The following is a 22,454-nucleotide window of genomic DNA, read 5'->3' as shown; positions in this document are numbered from 1 at the left end:
TCCTTGATGAAAACCATACTAAGGTGGTATTATACCCCTGACCGCTTGAGTCATATTTTTCCTGATTCCTCATATTTATGTTGGAGGGGATGTGGACAGAGAGGTACGCTATACCATATCTTGTGGTCCTGTCCTATGTTACGGGATATATGGAATGCCATGTTTTTTCTTGCTTCGGATTTGCTGGGTCTCCAGCTCCTGCCATCCCCCTCATTGGCCCTTTTATGGATCGATTTGGTTAGGATACCTTGTGAGGGGAGGGTAGTGCTGGGACACCTTTTTCTTTCAACCAAATTGGCCATAGCCCAAAATTGGAAATCACGGAATGTCCCTAGCTTAACGGAGATTATCCATAGGCTAAATTCCACCTATATACATGAGCGCATGTTGGCGGGAGCTGGAGACGCAGCGATGAGGTTTGAGAGGGAATGGGGCCTTTGGAGGTCTTGTCCGCTCGCAGTACCATCCCTTGACTAACATGCTTAATACGTAGAATGATGGCCTGTAGTACAAGATGATACCTGTATAAATACTGTCTAATGATTGCACTGTATGTCTTTAGTCTATTTTGTTTGTCGTGTATTTGTTGCTGTATTGATTTCGGCTAAGTTGGTGCTGCCAATGTGGCTATGTAAAGCGCTGTTTGTTTAGCCGTTTTTTATTTTTAATCATGTATGTGTCTTCTTTTTAAAATTAATAAAAAGTATTAACCGAAATAGTATCTTGCGGTAAATGGCTTACAACCCTTACATGTGGCATACTGCGGTACTTGTGCTTCATGGCAAAGCTGTTGGTGATGCTAGAGCCTAGCCTAGCCTGTGATGCATCCTGACAGGGCTGCATTGCATGTGCAGATGAGTTGTGTTAGGGCATAACATAGATTGCTCAATCCTGGCCGTCACTGATAACTGTCTGCTTCTGTATTTGTGTAGTTTATGTTTGAAGATACTAATTGTGGATTATTTTTGTTACTCACCGCCCTTTTTATGCAGCTTCTGTAACTGTATCATTTCTTAAGTTGCTTTGGTTTCATAACCAAATAAAAGTTCACAAATCACAAGTTGATAATGCTGGTATTATAGTAAAATGTACTGATTTTTATTTTTAATTTTTTCAAAGCCGAAGACAATTTGGCCCCAAAGATGAAGAAGAAGTGAAGATTATTGATCACCAAACACAACATCTGCGATTAATGCCACATCTAGCCACAGTGCTGGCCATAACATTTACCAGCAGGTATTGCAAAGTTTCTATTCACATCAGAGATGCATTAATGTTAAAATATGACGCTAAAAACAATGATGTGTTCATAGTAGGTGGCTCAAAGCCATACCACTACTGCACAGCATAAGGCATGGTATTGCCATGATCGGCAAATTAAAGGGGTTGTCCGAGAGTTTGATTCTGATGGCCTATCCTCAAGATAGGTCATCAATATCTGATCAGTGGGGGTCTGACTTCAGGCAAACACCTTGATCAGATGTTTGAAGAGCCGATGAGCGCTGCAGCCTCTTCCTAGGTTTAGTGACGTCACGTTTATTGGTCAAATGGCCTAAGAGCAGCTCAGTCCCATTCATATGAATGGTCCTGAGCTGCAATACCAAGCGCAGTCTATTTACAGTGTAAGGTAATGTGCTTGGCAAGCTTTGCGGAGGCTGCAGTGTTCACAGGAGTGCCGCAGTCTCTTCAAACAGCTGATTGGTGGGGGATGCCAGGAGACAGAATCCTACTGATCCTGGGGATAGTTCATTAATATCCACAACCTCTTTAAAGATTGTACCAAAAGCAATTTTACATTCACGTATAGCAGTAGTGGCACAAAACCTTATCTCCACTGGGTAGGCCATGGTGGGCAACCTGCGGCATTCCAGCTGTTGTGGAACTACAATTCCCAGCCTTCTCCATTTATTTTTATAAGAGTTCTGAGCAGAGCAAGTATGCATGCTGGGAGTTGCAGTTTCACATCAGCTGGAGTGCTGCAGATTGCCCACCCTTGTCCTAAGCTATGGTATTGCCACTATTACCAAGCTACAGATTGGCACTTATAAAAGTAATGGTACCTTCAGGTATAGCAGTAGGGGCACACCACTGCATAAACCACAATACTGCCATGATAAGCAAGCAAAAGAATGCCCCTACTAAAAGTAATCACGTATTCAGACATAGCAGTAGCAGCACAAAGTCACGGCACAGCATAAACCTACAGCATTGACACAGTTGATGGTTGTGTGTTTTGTTACTCTCGTATGTTTGGGTATGTATGTAGAAATGCGAAAATGGAAAACCACACTTTGGTACTGCATCTATTAAAACCACTGATTTACCTGGATTGCATTTTTCACCTGTGAAGAGAATTGGAAAAAAGGCACAAAAGTAATAGAACACGCTGTGCCTAAAAAACCCGCCTTCCTTCAGTCACAGTAAGCCGCCTATCAGCAGAATGAAATAACGTCGGTTTAGTACTAAGCACAGCTACATATATGGACGAGTCTATGTAAATAATGTAGGGCCCCCCATGCTTGCTGGAGTGACGCTGCCTCTTTATATTGCTGATCACCAGGGTCCTAGAGGTGGAAATTCCTTTCATCAAACATTGATATGCTAGGGGTTGTCCACCTGATTATTATTAGGATTATTTTTATTAAAAGGCTCAGACCAGTGTAAAATATTAAAATAAGGGTGGGTTCACACTAGCGTTAGGGAGTCCATTATGGCTTTCCGTTATAACAGGGTTATAATGGAAAATAACGGAATCCATAGGATGGAACGCAAAATGGAAGCCTTTAATAGAAGTCTATGGGAAAACATAACGGATCCGTCTGGGTCCCGTTATGTAAGTCGACAGGACTTTGTTGGACTTTGTTTTCCGTCTTGCCTAACGGGAACCAGACGGATCTGTTTTGATTCCCATAGATTTCTATTAGGACAGAGAGCAAACAGAATGCCTTTTAAAGGCGTCCGTTTTGCATTCCGTCATAATGCAAGTCTATGGGCAGCAAAACAGATCCCCCTTCTGTCTTAGGGATTCTGTTATGTTCCGTTATAGCCCTGTTATAACGGAAAGCTATAGTGGACTCCATAACGCTAGTGTGAACCCACCCTAAGTTATAGGCTGCTTTCACACCAGCATTTTTGCTGGATCCGTCATGGATCAGCAAAAAAAACGCTTCCGTTCTGATAATGCAACGATCTGCATATTATGAATAGATACGCTTGTATTATCTTTAAAATAGCCAAGACAGATCTGTCATGAACTCCATGGAAAGTCAATAGAGGATGGATTAGTTTTCTATTGTGTCAGAGAAAACAGATCTGTCCCCATTGACTTACATTATGAGTCATGACGGATCCGTATTGCTCCTTACCACATCGCGGACAGAAAAATGCTGCTTGCAGCGCTATTCTGTCCGCAGTGGGGACTCAACCAAACGGAATGGAACGCATTCTAATGCACTCTGTTTCGTTCAGTTCAGTTTTGTCTCCATTGATAATGAATGGAGACAAAACGGAAGCGTTTTCCCCCGCTATTGAGCGCCTATGACTGATCTCAATAGCGGAAAGGAAAAGCACAAGTGTGAAAGTAGCCTTACTCGCCTTACCGATCCCTTGCCACTTCCGTTCCGACTCTCTCAGGTCCAACCAGTCCCTGCTTCAGGTCCCTCTCAATACTTACCGCTCATCCAATCACTGGCTGAGGCAGGTCAACGCTTCAATAATGAATTGGCTTAGCAATGTCCTGTGTGTCAAGAGGGACCAGGATTCAAAGAAACATGAAAAAAACATGAAACAACTCATTTCAAAATATAAACCTTTTATTATAAAATCAGAAGACATTACCTTTAGATCAGGCATGCTCAACCTGCGGCCCTCCAGCTGTTGCAAAACTACCACTCCCATCATTCCCAGACAGCCTACAGCTATCAGCCTACAGAAAGGCATGGTGGGAGTTGTAGTTCTACAACAGCTGGAGGGCCGCAGGTTGAGCATCCCCGCTTTAGATATACGACACGCTATTGCAGTGTGCCAGTGCCCACTGCATAAGGAGTTAAATGTCTGTTCGTGTATTCATGCCATCCTACAGGCTACACATGGAGTTAACAGGCCCTTAGGAATAGTTGCTAGCTGGGGCTTCTCCACCCATCCCCACCTGGTAGGGGTTGCTACAAAGAGAAATTGGTAATGGAGTGTGAGATAGAGTGAGAAAACTGCAGAGAAGCCCTGGGAAGTAAGACCAGCCAGGTAAGAGATTTAAAGTGGGTGGCCCATCTAATACACTGGGGGCTATTGCTGGGATGTACCCCAATGTCTGATAGGTATCTCTTGAACAGAGCCAGCAAAGTGAAGGAGAGGGGACCACGCATGTGCAGCCACCCTCCATTCATTCCTATGGGAGTGCCGAAAAAAGCCCAGCAGCGTGCTCAGCTATTTTCGGGAGTCCCATAACAAATGAATTAGAAGTGCACTGCGCAAGCACGGCCACCACTCCGTTCAATCTAGCACTCAGCTACTTTCAACTATCCCATAGAAATGAATTGAGGATGGCTGCGCATGTGCTGTCCTCTCTCCTTCACTTTGCGGGCTCCGTTCGAGAGATAGGTGCAAGTCCCAGAGGAAGGACCCGCACCTGTCAGACATCTTAGCTATATTCCCCCAGTGTACTAGATGGGCCAACCCCTTTAAGTGAGGCAGAATCCTAACATCTGCCTCTAAGGAAGAAAAAGAAAATATACATCGTAGACAGTGGCGGATTACAATAGGGACGTTCGGGTCGGCAGCCCCGGGCCCAGCACCGCTGGGGGGCCCAATGCTGACCCGAACGCCCACATACTGCGGCGGGGCACGGGAGCGCATAGCTCCCTGTCCAGTCGCCGATCACCGGCATTCACCGCATAGGCCTCAGGCCTTGTAGGCCTGAGGCCTATGCGGTAGTGAAATCCCGGCGCAGGCGTGCGTGATGACGTCATCGCGCGCCTGTGCCGGGACGCAGCACTGTGACGCGCCTGACTCATCCCGCCCGCCTTCCTCTGCGAGCAAGCGCCTGGCCCTGGACATAGGTGAGTATTTATTTTTTCATTTTTTGTTCATTTGCCTACTTGGGGGGGGGGGGGGGGGGGGACACAGGAGGACCAATTAGGGAAGATAAATCGATTACATGGGGGGGAATGTGGGGGCTGTATGGGGCCAAATTATTATGGGAGGGAATACTATGTGGGGCCAAATTACTAGATGGGGCAGTGTGGGGGCAAATTATTATGAGGGAATACTATGTGGGGGCAAATTACTAGATGGGGCAGTGTGGGGGCAAATTATTATGAGGGAATACTATGTGGGGGCAAATTACTATGTGGGAGCAAATTATTATGAGAGGGACTACTATGTGGGGGCAAATTACTAGATGGGGCAGTGTGGGGGAAACTATTGTGTGGGGGCAAATTGCTGTGTGGGGGCAAATTATTATGGGAGGGACTACTATGTGGGGGCAAATTTCTATCTGGGGGTAGTGTGGGGGAAACTATTGTGTGGGGGTAATTGCTATGTGGGGACTATGTGGGGGCAAATTACTATGTGGGGGAAACTATTGTGTGGGGGCAGTGTGGGGTAATTGCTATGTGGGGACAGTGTGGGGTAATTTCTATGTGGGGACAGTGTGGGGTAATTTCTATGTGGGGACAGTGTGGGGTAATTTATTATGGGAGGGACTACTATGTGGGGGCAAATTTCTATCTGGGGGTAGTGTGGGGGAAACTATTGTGTGGGGGTAATTGCTATGTGGGGACTATGTGGGGGCAAATTACTATGTGGGGGAAACTATTGTGTGGGGGCAGTGTGGGGTAATTGCTATGTGGGGACAGTGTGGGGTAATTTCTATGTGGGGACAGTGTGGGGTAATTGCTATGTGGGGGCAAATTACTATGTGGGGGCAAATTACTATGTGGGGGCAGTGTGGGGAAAACTATTGTGTGGGAGCAAATTATTATGAGAGGGAATACTATGTGGGGACAAATTACTATGTGGGGGCAAATTATTATGAGAGGGACTACTATGTGGGGGCAAATTACTAGATGGGGCAGTGTGGGGGCAAATTACTAGATGGGGCAGTGTGGGGGCAAATTGCTATGTGGGGGCAGTGTGGGGAAATTGCTATGTGGGGACAAATTACTATATGGGGCAGTGTGGGGGCAAATTACTATGTGGGGGAAACTATTGTGTGGGGGAAATTGCAATGTGGGGACAGTGTGGGGTAATTTCTGTGTGGGGTAATTTCTATGTGGGGACAATGTGGGGTAATTGCTATGTGGGAAAATTGCTATGTGGGGGCAAAATACTATGTGGGGGCAGTGTGGTGGAAATTACTATGTGGGGGCAGTGTGGAGGAAATTACTATGTGGGGGCAGTGTGGGGCAAATTACTATGTGGGGGCAGTGTGGTGGAAATTACTATGTGGGGGCAGTGTGGAGGAAATTACTATGTGGGGGCAGTGTGGAGGAAATTACTATGTGGGGGCAGTGTGGAGGAAATTACTATGTGGGGGCAGTGTGGGGCAAATTACTATGTGGGGGCAGTGTGGGGCAAATTACTATGTGGGGGCAGTGTGGGGCAAATTACTATGTGGGGGCAGTGTGGGGCAAACTACTGTGTGGGGGCAAATTACTGTGTGGGGGAAAACTACTATATGGGGGCAGTTTGGGGGAAATTACTGTGTGGGGGGAAATTACTATGGGGGGATTACTATGTGGGGGCAGTGTGGTGGAAATTACTATATGGGGGTGTTGCTATTGGGGAGGCGCTATAGGGGCAATTCTATTATTTCTGGGGACACTATACAGGGATTATTGCCTGGAGCACAATAGAGGGTGGTATTATTACTGGGGGTCTCTAGGGGACATTATAGCTGCTGTGGATACTATAGGGACATTTGGGGTAATTTATCAAACTGGTGTAATGCAGAACTGGCTAAGTTGCCCATAGCAGCCAATCAGATTCCACCTTTCATATTTGACAGCTCTTTTGGAAATCCAGTTCTACTTTACACCAGTTTGATAAATTACCCCAATTATATCTTTCAGGGTCACTATTTTTTCAGCCGTATAGTTCCTGGTGCATTGGGGAGCACAACGGGCACAGTATTGGGGGTGGCAGGATGACATTGTGGGGACACCAGGATGAGGAGGTTGATGGAAAAATTGAGAAATCTAACGTGTCTGTGTTACAAACTGTAGAGACGAGATGCGTGTACGATTTTTGGGCTCCACAGATTACTTGTCTGTGTGATCATACTGGAGAAGCAGATTGCAGTTTTGTTGCAGGACTACACCTTTTAGCTGGGCATTGTAGTACCATGTTTTTGAGAGAGAGAGAGAAATATCAAACTGGTTGACCGGAATAGAGAGAGAAGGACCATCGTATCTTCAAAGTGTTGGGACTGTTTCATTCTTATGTGTGGCGTTAAGCATTATAACTGTGGAAATCTGTGGACAAGAACTGTGACTACATGGATTTGCACTTTGACATCATCTTCAGTAAAAAAAAATGTTATTTGTTGAAAAACTGGCCATATTACTCCGTGACATCACCTTCACCGCCACAGCACTGCCTTGCCAAGTACAACCAAGGGATTCCTTCCTTGCACCCCAATACCTTCTAAAACCACCAGGCAGGTGCCCCAAATGGAAGAAAGGGTGAGCCCCTCCGTTCATTGTGTGTGTTTCCATGGCCCAGGGAGAGCTGGAGAATGATTGGCACTTTGACGACGACTACTACTACCACCATCTTTGCCACAGCCACAACCTTAGGACTCCTCTAAGGGCTGCCATGCAACACACTATCTAATAGAAGATCTGAACGTTACCTTATATTGTGATGGCTAACCTTGGCACTCCAGCTGTGGTGAAACTACGACTCCCAGCATGCTCCATTTATTTCTATAGAGTTGTGAGAGCAGCCAAGCAAGTGGGGCATCTTGGGAGTTGTAGTTTTACCACAGCTGGAGTGCTAAGGTTAGCCATCACTGCCTTATAATATCTAAGACTGTCATGACATACTCTATATTGCAGTTAAAAAAAGAGCTAAATTTGACCCTATATTTGCAATATACGCCTCCTAATGGTTTCTTCAGTTAAAAATCCTGTTTTGCATTATTTCTATGGTTTTTGTTTTATCTATGAACATAAAATTCGAATTTAGACACAAAGATAATAGTTAAATAAGCAATTAACAACATAGTCACAGTTAGCAACTTAGGGTACCACTTGGAACCGAAACCAAGTTCGGGAAATGTTTTTTTACAGTAGTAATTAATTTATGAAGTTATTATGCAAAGTCTTGCAAACTAATAACTTCGGCTCATCGGAGCCAATACATTCTAATAGTGTACGGATCTCTTGCTCCATACAGTATTCAAACAAAGTATTATGTAAATTGACTTCGGATGTTGCATCCAAAGTCGATTCGCTCATCCCTAATTATTAATGTGTGGTACCTAATGAAAAAAATCATACTCACCTGCTCCCCATGGTTTCGGCATCATGGCTTCATTCAGCGATCGTCCAAACCATAGATTGTTTACTTCAGGCTGGGATATGGATGCGGTCACATGAACAGCTGCAGACAATAGCTGGCCTCAGCTGTGTCATGTCCCCAAGAGGCTCTTGACCCAGCAGTGGCATGCCACTTGTCATTGGCTGCAGTGGCGTTCGTGACCCAGTCCTTACCAGCGTAACGCACGTGACACCGTCTGAAATATACAAGCTAGGGATAGGAAGATCACTCAGCAGAGTCAGGGCACTGGAACTGAGCGGCAGGGAGCAGGTGAGTATGTTCACCCAAATCTAATTACAAAGGGACAAAATCCTGGAATACCAATTTAAATGCAGCAGTTTTGTTTATATATATTTATTGGGAATTGCTAATTATACAATTCCCTTTTATTTGGTTTCAAGTGGCTTTAATTTGTAGCATCAGTCTAATAGTCCAATTTCAACAAACCATAGGCTCCACTGTCTCCACTGAATTTTTACAGACGGTGGCAAAAGTAAAATTGTGGGTGATAACCCCTTTAGGCACTCTAATGGCTGCCTTTAGTAATTGTGAAGTATGGATCTGTTACCCATGTAAAATAATTTAGAAATAGGATGAATGGAGGTCATGACTTCTGCTATAAATTACCCAGCATCTATTACACATATCAAGCCGACGATATTTTAAAGAAGTTATATTACTTTGTAAACTTGGGTCTTCTTGAGGGTATATTCAGTAATTTCGGCTGGAGAATAGTTTTGTTTATCTAGTTTAGTGGTTGGGGCCGTTTGGTCACAGGAATCACACATTACTTGAGAAACAGAGTAACCTTTTTATTCATCACCACCCACTCTTTCATGGAAGTCTTAAAAGGCTTTGTTTCATCACACTCGGAAAGGAAAAGCCTTTTTAAATAGTAGGATGCATTTCTCGCCCATCTCTCACTTCCTATTTTACTCAATTTCAAGGGACATTCCAACCCTCATTTGTGAATGATTCTCAGAAAGCTAAAATGATAGCCTTCCACCGTTGAGCTTATATGAGCCATCAGCATTGAACAAAATAACAGTTTTAGCTGCATAACCCCCAGTAGATTTATCTATCCTGTAATTTGTTTCTTAGATATGCTGCAGAAATGTTGGACGAGGATGTGTACCATAATAGAGACCTGGTAAATAATCGTCCTTTGCAAGCACTTGTAGCAGGTCTAAAGGCTTACAGCACATGGGAGAATCTGGCATGTCTTCAAGACTGCAGGGAATGTACTGGAGGAATGGTAAGCTTTAAGGCTGGCTTTAAATGCTACAGTTTTATGACTATGACTTACCTTTTTTTTATTATTATTTCCAAAAGACCTGTCCATACCTGCGCTCTTCTGAGAGCAAAATGACAAGGAAACACTGGTTACTATATGTGCCGCCTGCCTGTGCACCAGCAAACTTATAATAAGAAAGAAGAAACAGTTCTTTCTGTTCCCTATAATATCTAAAATGCAAACACTGAATAACCACAATCACACATAGTTAAAGGGGTTGGCCTCTGTTTGGTTACTGTTGACCAATGTGTTTGTAAGATGGTTATATGGGACTTACTAATATAGTCTGTTTTGAAATTCTGCACCATTTTCTATATTTCATAAGGTATTCTCCCTTGTTTGCAAAGTCTTGTTGCTGTCCACACAGAGGTCCTGTCCATAAAATGGCTGCTGATGGAGTGTCACGTGACCAGCAAATCACCTCCACGTGATGTATCCTCCATTCAAACACACTGCACCTGCACTAAACTTCCAACAGAACAAGTAGAGATGGCAGGTGCAGTGTATTTGAATGGAGGAGACATCACTTGGATGTAATTTGACTGGTCACATGACCCTCTATCAGTGGCATTCTTATGGACAGGATTTATGTATGGGCAGCACAAATAACTTTGTAAACAAGGGAGAATACCTTTTGAAATATAGAAAATGGTGCAGAATTTCAACAAAGACTATATTAGTAAGTGCTATATAATCATCTCACAAACACATTGGTCAACAGTAGCTAGAAAGTGGCCAACCTCTTTAAATATCACACTTTAGTGTTAGAGCAAGCTACTATATGCTCATTGCCACATCTGCTATACAGGGTGAGTCAAAAGTAGCATAAACGAAAGGAAAAATGAAATATCTGAATACCCCAACAAGTGATGCGTGAGGGGGTCTATCTTTTAGGCATTGTCCGGAACATGGCTGCCATCATGATAGCCGCCATATTGGATCAAGGGCAAAGTTTTCCAATTGGAAGGTGGTCATGTAGCATATCAAAAGACCACAACTTTCTCAGAAATCGATTGCCACCGTGAGATTTGCAATATCTCTTGTGGTTCAAAGGTTATCAACACAACATCAGCTGAGAGCGTTCCCTGTGATGCACAACTATTTGACCTGTTCAATATGTTGTCCCTGGTGCCGAACAAAGAACTTTGAACTTTAAAGTTCTCAATTTTCTATGTTGACAACTTTTAAACCACAAGAGATTTTGCAAATCTGACTGCGTCAATCGATTTCTGAGAAACTACAGGTCTTTTTTTGATACATGACCCTCTTCCCATTGGAAAAATATAACCTTGATCAAGTATGGTGGCTTTCAAGACAGAGGACATGTTCCATACGTAGCCTAAAAGATAGGCCCCCTTACCCATTACTTGCTGGGGTATTCAGATATTTAATTTTCCCTTTCGTTTCTGAAATAAAAGGGTGCCCTGTGACTTTTGACTCTTCTTGTATTGATAACTCAGCTGTTCTAACCTGTATCCTGCCCAAGAATCAGGCAAGGATGCGTTGATCAGCTTTGTCCTTCACGCTGTCATGTGCTAGCTCTTCTTTGTATAGGATGCAATCCCATTGATCTTGCTGTAGTGAGAAAACCTGGGAGCAGTCTCAAGGAGCTGCTCCTCCAGCGGCAAGCTCTAGAAACTAAAGTGGGCTTAGTCTTGGTTCATATCATGGTTTTGCTCAATGTTCAGCATATAATGTTGGGAATAAAAGGATGCAAAAGTGTAGTACACTAAGCTTATACAGTGGGATGCAAAAGTTTGGGCAACCTTGTTAATTGTCATGATTTTCCTGTATAAATCGCTGGTTGTTACGATAAAAAATGTCAGTTAAATATATCATATAGGAGACACACACAGTGATATTTGAGAAGTGAAATGAGTTTTATTGGATTTACAGAAAGTGTGCTATAATTGTTTAAACAAAATTAGGCAGGTGCATACATTTGTTGTCATTTTATTGATTCCAAAACCTTTAGAACTAATTATTGGAACTCAAATTGGCTTGGTAAGCTCAGTGACCCCTGACCTACATACACAGGTGAATCCAATTATAAGAAAGAGTATTTAAGGGGGTCAATTGTAAGTTTCCCTCCTCTTTGAATTTTCTCTGAAGAGTAGCAACATGGGGGTCTCAAAACAACTCTCAAATGACCTGAAGACAAAGATTGTTCACCATCATGGTTTAGGAGAAGCATACAGAAAGCTGTCTCAGAGATTTCCGCCGTCTGTTTCCACAGTTAGGAACATAGTGAGGAAATGGAAGACCACAGGCTCAGTTCAAGTTAAGGCTCGAAGTGGCAGACCAAGAAAAATCTCGGATAGACAGAAGCGACGAATGGTGAGAACAGTCAGAGTCAACCCAGAGACCAACACCAAAGACCTACAACATCATCTTGCTGCAGATGGAGTCACTGTGCATCGTTCAACCATTCGGCGCACTTTACACAAGGAGATGCTGTATGCGAGAGTGATGCTGAGGAAGCCTTTTCTCTGCCCACAGCACAAAAAGTGCCGCTTGAGGTGGGCTAAAGCACATTTGGACAAGCCAGCTTCATTTTGGAATAAGGTGCTGTGGACTGATGAAACTAAAGTTGAGTTATTTGGCCATAAAAAAGGGCGTTATGCATGGAGGAAAAAGAACACAGCATTCCAAGAAAAACACCTGCTACCTACAGTAAAATATGATGGTGGTTCCATCATGCTGTGGGGCTGTGTGGCCAGTGCAGGGACTGGGAATCTTGTCAAAGTTGAGGGACGCATGGATTCCACTCAGTATCAGCAGATTCTGGAGACCAATGTCCAGGAATCAGTGACAAAGCTGAAGCTGCGCCGGGGCTGGATCTTTCAACAAGACAACAACCCTAAACACTGCTGAAAATCCACTAAGGCATTTATGTAGAGGAACAAGTACAACGTTCTGGAATGGCCATCTCAGTCCTCAGACCTGAATATAATTGAAAATCTGTGGTGTGACTTAAAGAGAGCTGTCCATGCTCGGAAGCAATCAAACCTGAATTAACTAAAGATGTTTTGTAAAGAGGAATGGTCCAAAATACCTTCAACCAGAATCCAGACTCTCATTGGAACTTACAGGAAGCGTTTAGAGCATGGATGTCAAACTCATGGCCCTCCAGATGTTGCAAAACTACAACTCCCATCATTCCCTGATAGCTGTATTATGCCCAGGCATGATGGGAGTTGTAGTTTTGCAACAGCTGGAGGGCCATGAGTTTGACATCCCTGGTTTAGAGGGTGTAATTTCTGCAAAAGGAGGATCTACTAAATATTGATTTCATTTCTTTTTTGTGGTGCCCAAATTTATGCACCTGCCTAATTTTGTTTAAACAATTATAGCACACTTTCTGTAAATCCAATAAACTTAATTTCACTTCTCAAATATCACTGTGTGTGTCTCCTATATGATATATTTAACTGACATTTTTTATCGTAACAACCAACGATTTATACAGGAAAATCATGAAGATTAACAAGGTTGCCCAAACTTTCGCATCCCACTGTACATCCTGCAGAGGCCGTAAAAAATAAGTATATGTTTATTTATACTTTTTTTTACAATGGAGCTTATGGTGACACATGGCACTGCATGACATCTGTCTGAGTCATCCGTTTAACATACATTGAGGAACAGAAGTATTTGAACACCCTGCGATTTTGCAAGTTCTCTCACTTAGAAATCATGAAGGGGTCTGAAATTCACATTGTAGGTGCATTCCCATTCCGAGAGACAGAATAAAAAAATTAAAAAAATAACATTGTATGTTTTTAAAAAATTTATTTGTCTTGCACTGCTGAACATAAGTATTTGAACACCTGAGAAACCGCAAGATTTCAATTTTGGCTCTCAAAGACCTGTTAATGTGCCTTTTAAAAAGTCCACCTCTACTCCACTCATTAATCTAACTTAGTAGCACCTGTTTGAGCTCTTTAAAGACACCTGTCCACCCCACAGTCAGTTAGATGCCAACTACTACCATGGGCAAAACCAAAGAGCTGTCAAAAGACACCAGATACAAAATTGTGAATCTCCACAAGGCTGGAAAGGGCTACGGGGCAATTGCCAAGCAGCTTGGTGAAAATAGATCAACTGTTGGAGCAATTGTTAGAAAATGGAAGAGGCTAAAGACGACTGTCAGTCTGCCTCGGACTGGGGCTCCATGCAAGAGCTCACCTCGTGGGGTATCACTGATGATAAGAAAGGTGAGGAATCGGCCCAGAACTACAAGGAAGGAGCTGGTCAATGACATGAAGAGAGCTGGGACCACAGTTTCAAAGGTCACTGTCGGTAGAAAACTACGCCGTCATGCTTTCAAATCATGCATTGCACGGAAGGTTCCCCTGCTCGAGTCATCACATGTCCAGGCCCGTCTGAGGTTTGACCATCTGCATGATCCAGATGAAGCATGGGAGAAAGTCATGTGGTCAGATGAGACCAATGTAGAACTTTTTGGTCTAAACGTCACTCGTCGTGTTTGGAGGAAAAAGAAGGATTAGTTTCATCCCAAGAACACCATCCCTACTGTGAAGCATAGGGGTGGTAGCATCATGCTTTGGGGGTGCTTTTCTGCGAAGGGGACAGGACAACTGCACTGTATTAAGGAGAGGGTGAATGGGGGCCATTTATTGTGAGATTTTGAGCAACAACCTCCTTCCCTCAGTCAGAGTATTGACGATGGGTCCTGGCTGGGTCTTATAACATGACAACGAGGAGATCTGTGTGGAGGAGTGGGCCAAAATCCCTGTTGCAGTGTGTGCAAACCTGGTTAAGAACTACAGGACACGTTTGACCTCTGTAATTGCAAACAAAGGCTTCTGTACCAAATATTAACACTGATTTTCTCAGGTGTTCAAATATTTATGTTTAGCAGTGCAAGACAAATAAATTCTTTAAAAATCATACAATGTGATTTCCTGAATTATTTTTTTTTAATTCTGCCTCTCAGAGTGGGAATGTACCTACAATGTGAATTTCAGACCCCTCCATGATTTCTAAGTGGGAGAACTTGCTAAATCGCAGGGTGTTCAAATACTTCTGTTACTTACTGCATATACGTTTTTTGTATATATTAAATGTTAGAGGAAATCATGATGGGAACCCAGCTTAGCTGGTACAGGTAATGTCAACACCTGTACAGATAGTCAATAGTTACAAACGGTTCTCCTACGCTTTTCGGAAGGGTCGCCTTTCTTGCCTGATGATAATAATAGTAGTAAATAATGTATTCACTAGCAAACAAATAACTCCAAAGCTGCAGACATAAATTGAATACAAATAAATTGTCTATGTAAAGACAAATCAAATAAGCACTTATTGTTAATAAAATAATGAATGGGGTGGGCAGGCTGCAATTAACCTTCTACTTAGAGATGAGCGAATTGATTCTACCGTTCACTTCAGTACTTTTTCATAATAAGAAAGATTTCATAATAATTTCATAATCAGAAGAGAACATTAAGACTATTTGATGCCAGTAGAAATAAGATATGCTGATTTGCACATATATTTCTCAGACATACAGAGCAGTGTGCTGGCTGAACTCATGCATACAAGGTGGTCTTCCTAATGAGAAAGAGCACCTCCAAGACACTGAACATGATTATGAACATGAACATCTTGCCTGAGCTGTTCTTACCAACATTTAGAAAGCATTAACAAAATTGCTTTATGACAGCCACATGGGCCATAGACACAATGGACAGAGGGGGAAGCCTCATTGACTTCTCTGGGAGAGTTTTCTAGGCATGCCATGTTACCTGTGCAGAGTTCACTGTACAAGGAAAGAATAGATAAGCTTTGACAATCATCTATTGTGAATGGAGGATCCTGTGTTATGTATACACAGAGGTGATATCATTACAGACAGGATTAGAATTACACATAAGCAGATAACTGCAGTAAAGTCATCTGTACAGACCAAGAAGTGATGCCTATTATTAGCTTTGTGGGCTGTGTTAAAACTGCAGAATTTTATGGTTTGTGTTTAAATATAGATATTGACATGGAAAATTTGAAATAACATCATCAAAAATTCATAACATAAAAATATGTTAAAATAAAAACATGATTTAAACAATAGATCATTTTCTGATGACGCACTCTGCTTAAATCTTCTTCATCGGGTGATGAGATCCTGTAATTGTGTACGGCTTATATACAAGTGTGTAACATTGGTTACTAGTGTGTTGTGAACATGTAATGAGCAGCAGTATTCATGACACATTCTCCAGTGTCCTCAGAAGTCTTTTAACCTTCTGGGTTGTCCACATTATATTCTGTAAACGAAGTCAATGTGTTCAACCAATAAACATGTCTGTGAATGTTAGCGTTGGCCATGAGAAATACAACCACAATGATGTCCCAAGAGCTGCTCAGCCACAATAACCGTTATGATCATCATACACAATATTACTAACTATAAAACCCTCCAGTGTTTTCCTTGTGAGATGAGATGCTTCATATTCCTGATTGTAGATGAGTCAGGGATGTAAATATAGTGGGACATTTGCATCTTCCCAATTCAGCCTAGACTGGGCATATCTGTACAGAGTGTGTGAAATACGGTATACTGTCGGCTTAATTTCAGAAAAGGGCATTTATCATGTAGACATAGCTAATACAAGGCAGCTACTAATGTATTGTGATTGTCCATATTGCCTAACTTCCTGGCCTGATTAATTTTTCCATCACATTATACATTGCTCATTTCCAGGGGTTTCGACCAGGGCCGTCTCCAGGTTCATGTGGGCCCTTGGGCGATAAAGTCTCAGTGGGCCCCCTTACACAGTGATAACTCTCTGAGTACAGATAATATAGTAGATGTCCCCTGCAGTCCTATGTAACAGCACAGATAACACTAGTGCTAATAATGTGTTAGTGTTACCTGCAGTCCTATGTAAAACCACAGATAACACTAATGCTGACAATGTGATAGCGTTACCTGAAGTCCTATGTAACAGCACAAATAACACTAGTGCTAATAATGTGTTAGTGTTACCTGCAGTTCTACTGTATGTAAAACCACAGATAACACTAATGCTGATAATGTGGTAGTGTTACCTGCAGTCCTATGTAAAACCACAGATAACACTAGTGTAGATCATGTGGTAGTGTTACCTGCAGTCCTATGTAAAGCCACAGATAACACTAGTGTAGATCATGTGGTAGTGTTACCTACGTCCTTAGTGTGCCTCCCTGTGTCTCTACCATAGACTCCATGCTGGCGGTGCTGCCTCCACTTCCATCTTCTTCTTCTTGCCCCGCACAGAACGTCCTGATGCAGCTGCATCAAGACATAGGAACACTGTGGGCATGGTGATGGTGACACACACACAGGGAGAGACACACACACAGGGACACACACACGGCTAGGCCTCACCACACTCCAGCCAGGCTCCTCTCCATACAGGAACACACAGTGTCACTAGTGAGGTGACAAAAAGCGGGGGGAGCAGAGTGAGTAGTGGGGTGACAGGAGGAGGGGGAGTAGGGTCACTAGTGGGGTGACAGGAGGAGGGGGAGCAGGGTCACTAGTGGGGTGACAGGAGGAGGAGGGAGCAGGGTCACTAGTGGGGAGACAGGAGGAGGAGGAGCAGGGTCACTAGTGGAGTGTCAGGAGGAGGGGGAGCAGGGTCACTAGTGGGGAGACAGGAGGAGGAGGGAGCAGGGTCACTAGTGGGGAGACAGGAGGAGGGGGGAGCAGGGTCACTAGTGGAGTGTCAGGAGGAGGAGGAGCAGGGTCACTAGTGGAGTGTCAGGAGGAGGAGGAGCAGGGTCACTAGTGGGGAGACAGGAGGAGGAGGGAGTAGGGTCACTAGTGGGGAGACAGGAGGAGGAGGAGCAGGGTCACTAGTGGAGTGTCAGGAGGAGGGGGAGCAGGGTCACTAGTGGGGAGACAGGAGGAGGAGGGAGCAGGGTCACTAGTGGGGAGACAGGAGGAGGGGGGAGCAGGGTCACTAGTGGAGTGTCAGGAGGAGGAGGAGGAGCAGGGTCACTAGTGGAGTGTCAGGAGGAGGAGGAGCAGGGTCACTAGTGGGGAGACAGGAGGAGGAGGGAGTAGGGTCACTAGTGGGGTGACAGGAGGAGGGGGAGAAGGGTCACTAGTGGGGTGACAGGAGAAGGGGGAGCAAGGTCACTAGTGGGGTGACAGGAGGAGGAGGGAGCAGGGTCACTAGTGGAATGGCAGGAGGAGGGGGAGCAGGGTCACTAGTGGGGTGACAGGAGGAGGGGGAGAAGGGTCACTAGTGGGGTGACAGGAAGAGGAGGGAGCAGGGTCACTAGTGGAGTGTCAGGAGGCGGAGGAGGAGCAGGGTCACTAGTGGGGTGACAGGAGGAGGGGGAAGCAGGGTCACTAGTGGGGAGACAGGAGGAGGAGGGAGCAGGGTCACTAGTGGGGTGACAGGAGGAGGAGGAGCAGGGTCACTAGTGGGGAGACAGGAGGAGTGGGAGCAGAGTCACTAGTGGGGGGGACAGGAGGAGGAGGGAGCAGGGTCACTAGTGAGGAGACAGGAGGAGGGGGAGCAGGGTCACTAGTGGGGTGACAGGAGGAGGGGGAGAAGGGTCACTAGTGGGGTGACAGGAGGAGGAGGAGGGAGCAGGGTCACTAGTGGAGTGTCAGGAGGAGGAGGAGCAGGGTCACTAGTGGAGTGTCAGGAGGAGGAGGAGCAGGGTCACTAGTGGGGTGACAGGAGGAGGGGGAAGCAGGGTCACTAGTGGGGAGACAGGAGGATGAGGGAGCAGGGTCACTAGTGGGGTGACAGGAGGAGGAGGAGCAGGGTCACTAGTGGGGAGACAGGAGGAGGAGGGAGCAGAGAATTGTGAGACTGGAAGGAAACCATGATTGGGGAGGGAGGAATCACTTACTTGAAGACTGACAGGCCGGGCTCCCTAGCTCTCCAGCGGCCTTGTCATGTAAATAACGGACGGATCTCAATACCAGAAAATGTAAACGCAAGTGTGAAAGTTGCCTTACTACTTGTGAGGAATTAAAGGAGATCATAATTTTGACTGATAACCATGGCAAGTCTGTGACTGGGAAGAAACGTGATGATTGATGAGACAATTACACGTCATATAGATAGGCGCTGATTCATGTTTTTTAATAGTAGGTTAATTAGTGACTACATCCGGTCAGCTGCACCAACATTTCACATGCAATCGAGTGACCGATGGAAACAGATGGTTGAAATTGGATGTATCTAATAACTAAAATCACTAGTCTATGGCGGCAATGCATATGGGAATGTCTGTCTTCTCTGTAGTTCTCACATGTACTTGTACTGTACAGTAGGTCGAAAGCTTTTGAAGCTGTGTTGGAATTGTGGGAGAACTGCTAAAAATATGATTTCATTGGTAAGGTGATAGTTGATAAGTAATACTGCATCTATGGCGTTCTGGTGGGACAACGTATTTAAAGTGGTTGTGCAGGGTTGGGGGATGGCAAACCCTCCCACTCCGCTGGAAGATGACTTACCATGTTTCCTGGGCCGGCTCCCCACTCCTTCTCCTGCAAGCCTGGGCTGTTCCGCTTGGCTCCTTCAATGTCAACAACCTGATGGAGCCCAAGGGAGCAGACCAAGCTTGGAGGAGAAGCAATGGAGGACCTGCGCCGGGAAGCAGGTAAGTCATATTCTCTCTGCAGGTCTGGCAGAATGAAGGGGGGGAGAGATTGCCACCCCACCCCCCATTCTTGCATAACCCTTTTAATAGCAAACATTGTTATCCAAATCTGCATCTGTTCTTCACCTTGAAGTGTCTTTAGAGGATGGAAACAATTTTGTTGTCTAGTATACAAAGGATTCTTTACTGTAAGAGCAGTGAGACTATGGAACTCTCTGGAGGAGGTGGTGATGGTGAATTCACTAAAAGAGTTCAAGAGGGACCTGGATGTATTTCTGGAGCGTAATAATATTACAGACTATAGCTACTAGAGAGGGGTCGTTGATCCAGGGAGTTATTCTGATTGCCTGATTGGAGTCGGGAAGGAATTTTTTTCCCCTAAAGTGGGGACAATTAGCTTCTACCTCACAGGGTTTTTTCAAACTGGATGGACAAATGTCTTTTTTCGGCCTTATATACTATGTTACTAAGGGAGATATAAGTGCATTACAATAGGCAGAGAGGGTAACATCTTCACCCTGTTAAGGTGGTTCTGTGGTCAGTAGGGTACCATATGCTATCTCATGGCACCCAAGCAGCAATGGCAGGGTGCTAGGACAGGCAAACCACAAGACTTCTTCTTGTTGTTACTCATTCTGTATTTGAATAGAACTTTCAGGGAGTCTGTCAGCACTTTTATCCCTACAAAACTGCTGACAGAGCCATATAGGAGACCAGGCAGCATGTTTAAAGGAAGTCTCTCAGCTGCTTCACTGCTTCAATCGCATTATAGTTTATACACGCAGTTCATAAATGGTACCTTTGTCTGCCTTCTCTGCACCTGTGATGCTGAGAAAATGAAGTTTTAAGTGATATGCTAATTCGCTCGCAAGAGCCAGGGGCGTTTTCTATTGCTGTAAGTGCCCAGGCCCTCGGTGTTACTGTTCAATAACTCATCCACTGTCCTCCTGTAAGCCAGCCCAGCATCCTGCCTACATCAAATCCCATACCTGTGCACATCACCGCTAGGCCCAGGAATGCACTGTACAATATTCACTGTGGGCATCCGCATCACTGATTGGACTGCACATGCACTGTTTGACTGCCTGGTAGTGACATGCATGGGATTTCAGGAGCAGAGATGCTGACTCAGGCAGGAAGTTGGTCTGGCTTACAGAAGGACAGAGGAAGAGTTATTGACCAGAAACGCAGAGCGCCTGGGCACTTGCAAACGCTCCTGGGTGTTTCACTTCAAACTTCATTTTCTCAGTATGACAGATGCAGAAAAGGCACTAATGGCTGTTGCACACAAGCGAGTCCATTGCGGGAATCACGGTCCGTGTGGGAGTGTGATCCTCCGTTCTGGACTTGCAGGAGCGCACAGCATTATACTGATTTAGAATGCTCTGTGTCTCCTTTCGCTCCTGCAAGTCCCGAACGGAGGATCACACTCACACATGGAGCGCGATTCCCACAATGGACTCGCTTGTGTGAAACAGCCCTAAAGTAGCATTTATGAATTGTGTATATGAACTATAATGTGATTCAAGCAGTTTGATGTGATCTATAGTAATACCTACTGCCGCCTGTTCCCCGCTGTTGGCACTCAAAGCTGCACTGAAATGCACAGTCAGGACTGCTGTGCTGTGCTGACATAATGAGGAGGACTCCTGTGTGCATGCGCAACAGTCCTGACAATGTATTTCAGTGTAACAATGACATTTGGGGAACGGGGGGCAGTAGGAAATTTAAAAATAGTGATCTGGACTCCATTTCTGCAGTGCTACTCATGTATTACTGCAGATAATAATCCAAAATCAGAGTGACAGATTGTTGCCTTTAAACAGGTCCCTCGGTCTCTTATCTAGTGCTGTCAACAGTTTTGCAGGATCAAAACTGCTGGCATACTCCCTTTAAAGCTGCCCTTTATTATTGTGTTAAACATTTCTTTAGGCATAATGTGTCTGTAAAAAATAACAATTTTTTGTCAGTGAAAACTGTGATAAACTTCTTTATTTGGTGAGGCAACTTCTACAAAAGCACATTTATGGAATAATGAGTAAGCATTCAGTGCCATTTGTGAATCAGCGTGCAGCAGAATATATGTGCCCATTGGATATTGTTCTGCACATGCTGATATGATTATGTTCATGTTTTTTGGAAAACTAGGGCACGCTAAAAACAGATGTTGGATAAGAGATCCAGCCAACACAAACAGCTCAAGAAATACTGTGAGACGCTGCTCAGATTACAGAATAGCGCAGGCCTCTGTCATTTTTAATCTTCATTAGCCTCTGCACGGAATAAAGCCATTTCACAGACTATGATTCAAAATAGTTTATAAAGGCGATTATATAAATGTAGATTACACTGGTTAGTAGCAATACCACAAGGACAACCCCTGTCCAAATGATCTACTTGAATGGCCAAAAGGGAGGTCACTCACTGAGACTAGGGCTACAGTATGACATAAAGCGTAGTCGCATTACGACTGCAGTTATTTTCCGTGTTGTAATCAGTCTTAACTGCTCTTCCCTTGTAGCTTTCTAGACGTAGGAATTGGCATGGGATCACAACCATGGTTTTCCCAAGGTTTATTTCACTGTTTAGTCCCAACCTAGGTGATGCTAGGGAGGCTCGTCCTCGTCGTGGCCTGCTACTGGCTCATACAATCACCCTTCCCCCGTCGTTGGATGTTTTCATACGCGGGGGGATGAAGAGGCGGCCATGCGGGCACCAGGAGCAACACGGGGGTCGGGGAGTGGGGTAAGTATAACCTGTATGAGGTGCCCAGGCATTTTGGAGGATATTATAGCGGCTGAATAACCCCTTTAATGACATTAGACCTGGATATGACATAGTGAGACCTGATCCATATAATAATAATGATCTTTATATTGCGTCAACATATTCTGCGGCACTTTGCAATCAGAGGGTTCATATTCAAACAAAATGATTACATAGAAACAAGTAAGGGAACAGTTAAAACTAGAGGAATAGGAGTGGGGGA

At 44.4% G+C, this 22,454-nt stretch overlaps 1 protein-coding gene across 1 annotated transcript in view; it reads left to right on the top strand.

Moving 5' to 3' along the window:
* The window catches only part of ACOXL (acyl-CoA oxidase like), a 511,506-nt gene that overhangs the window by 200,289 nt on the left and 288,763 nt on the right, over positions 1 to 22,454 (top strand). Inside the window, exons 11-12 of the mRNA XM_044289630.1 lie at positions 1,120 to 1,236; positions 9,640 to 9,793. Coding sequence (XP_044145565.1) covers positions 1,120 to 1,236; positions 9,640 to 9,793 — 271 coding nt within the window. The remainder of the gene's footprint in view (positions 1 to 1,119; positions 1,237 to 9,639; positions 9,794 to 22,454) is intronic.

This window comes from Bufo gargarizans, chromosome 4, assembly GCF_014858855.1.
Source record: "Bufo gargarizans isolate SCDJY-AF-19 chromosome 4, ASM1485885v1, whole genome shotgun sequence".
Lineage (NCBI taxonomy): Eukaryota > Metazoa > Chordata > Amphibia > Anura > Bufonidae > Bufo > Bufo gargarizans.
The sequence above is the reverse complement of the archived record's forward strand: the minus strand, read 5'-3'. Positions and strand labels throughout refer to the sequence as shown.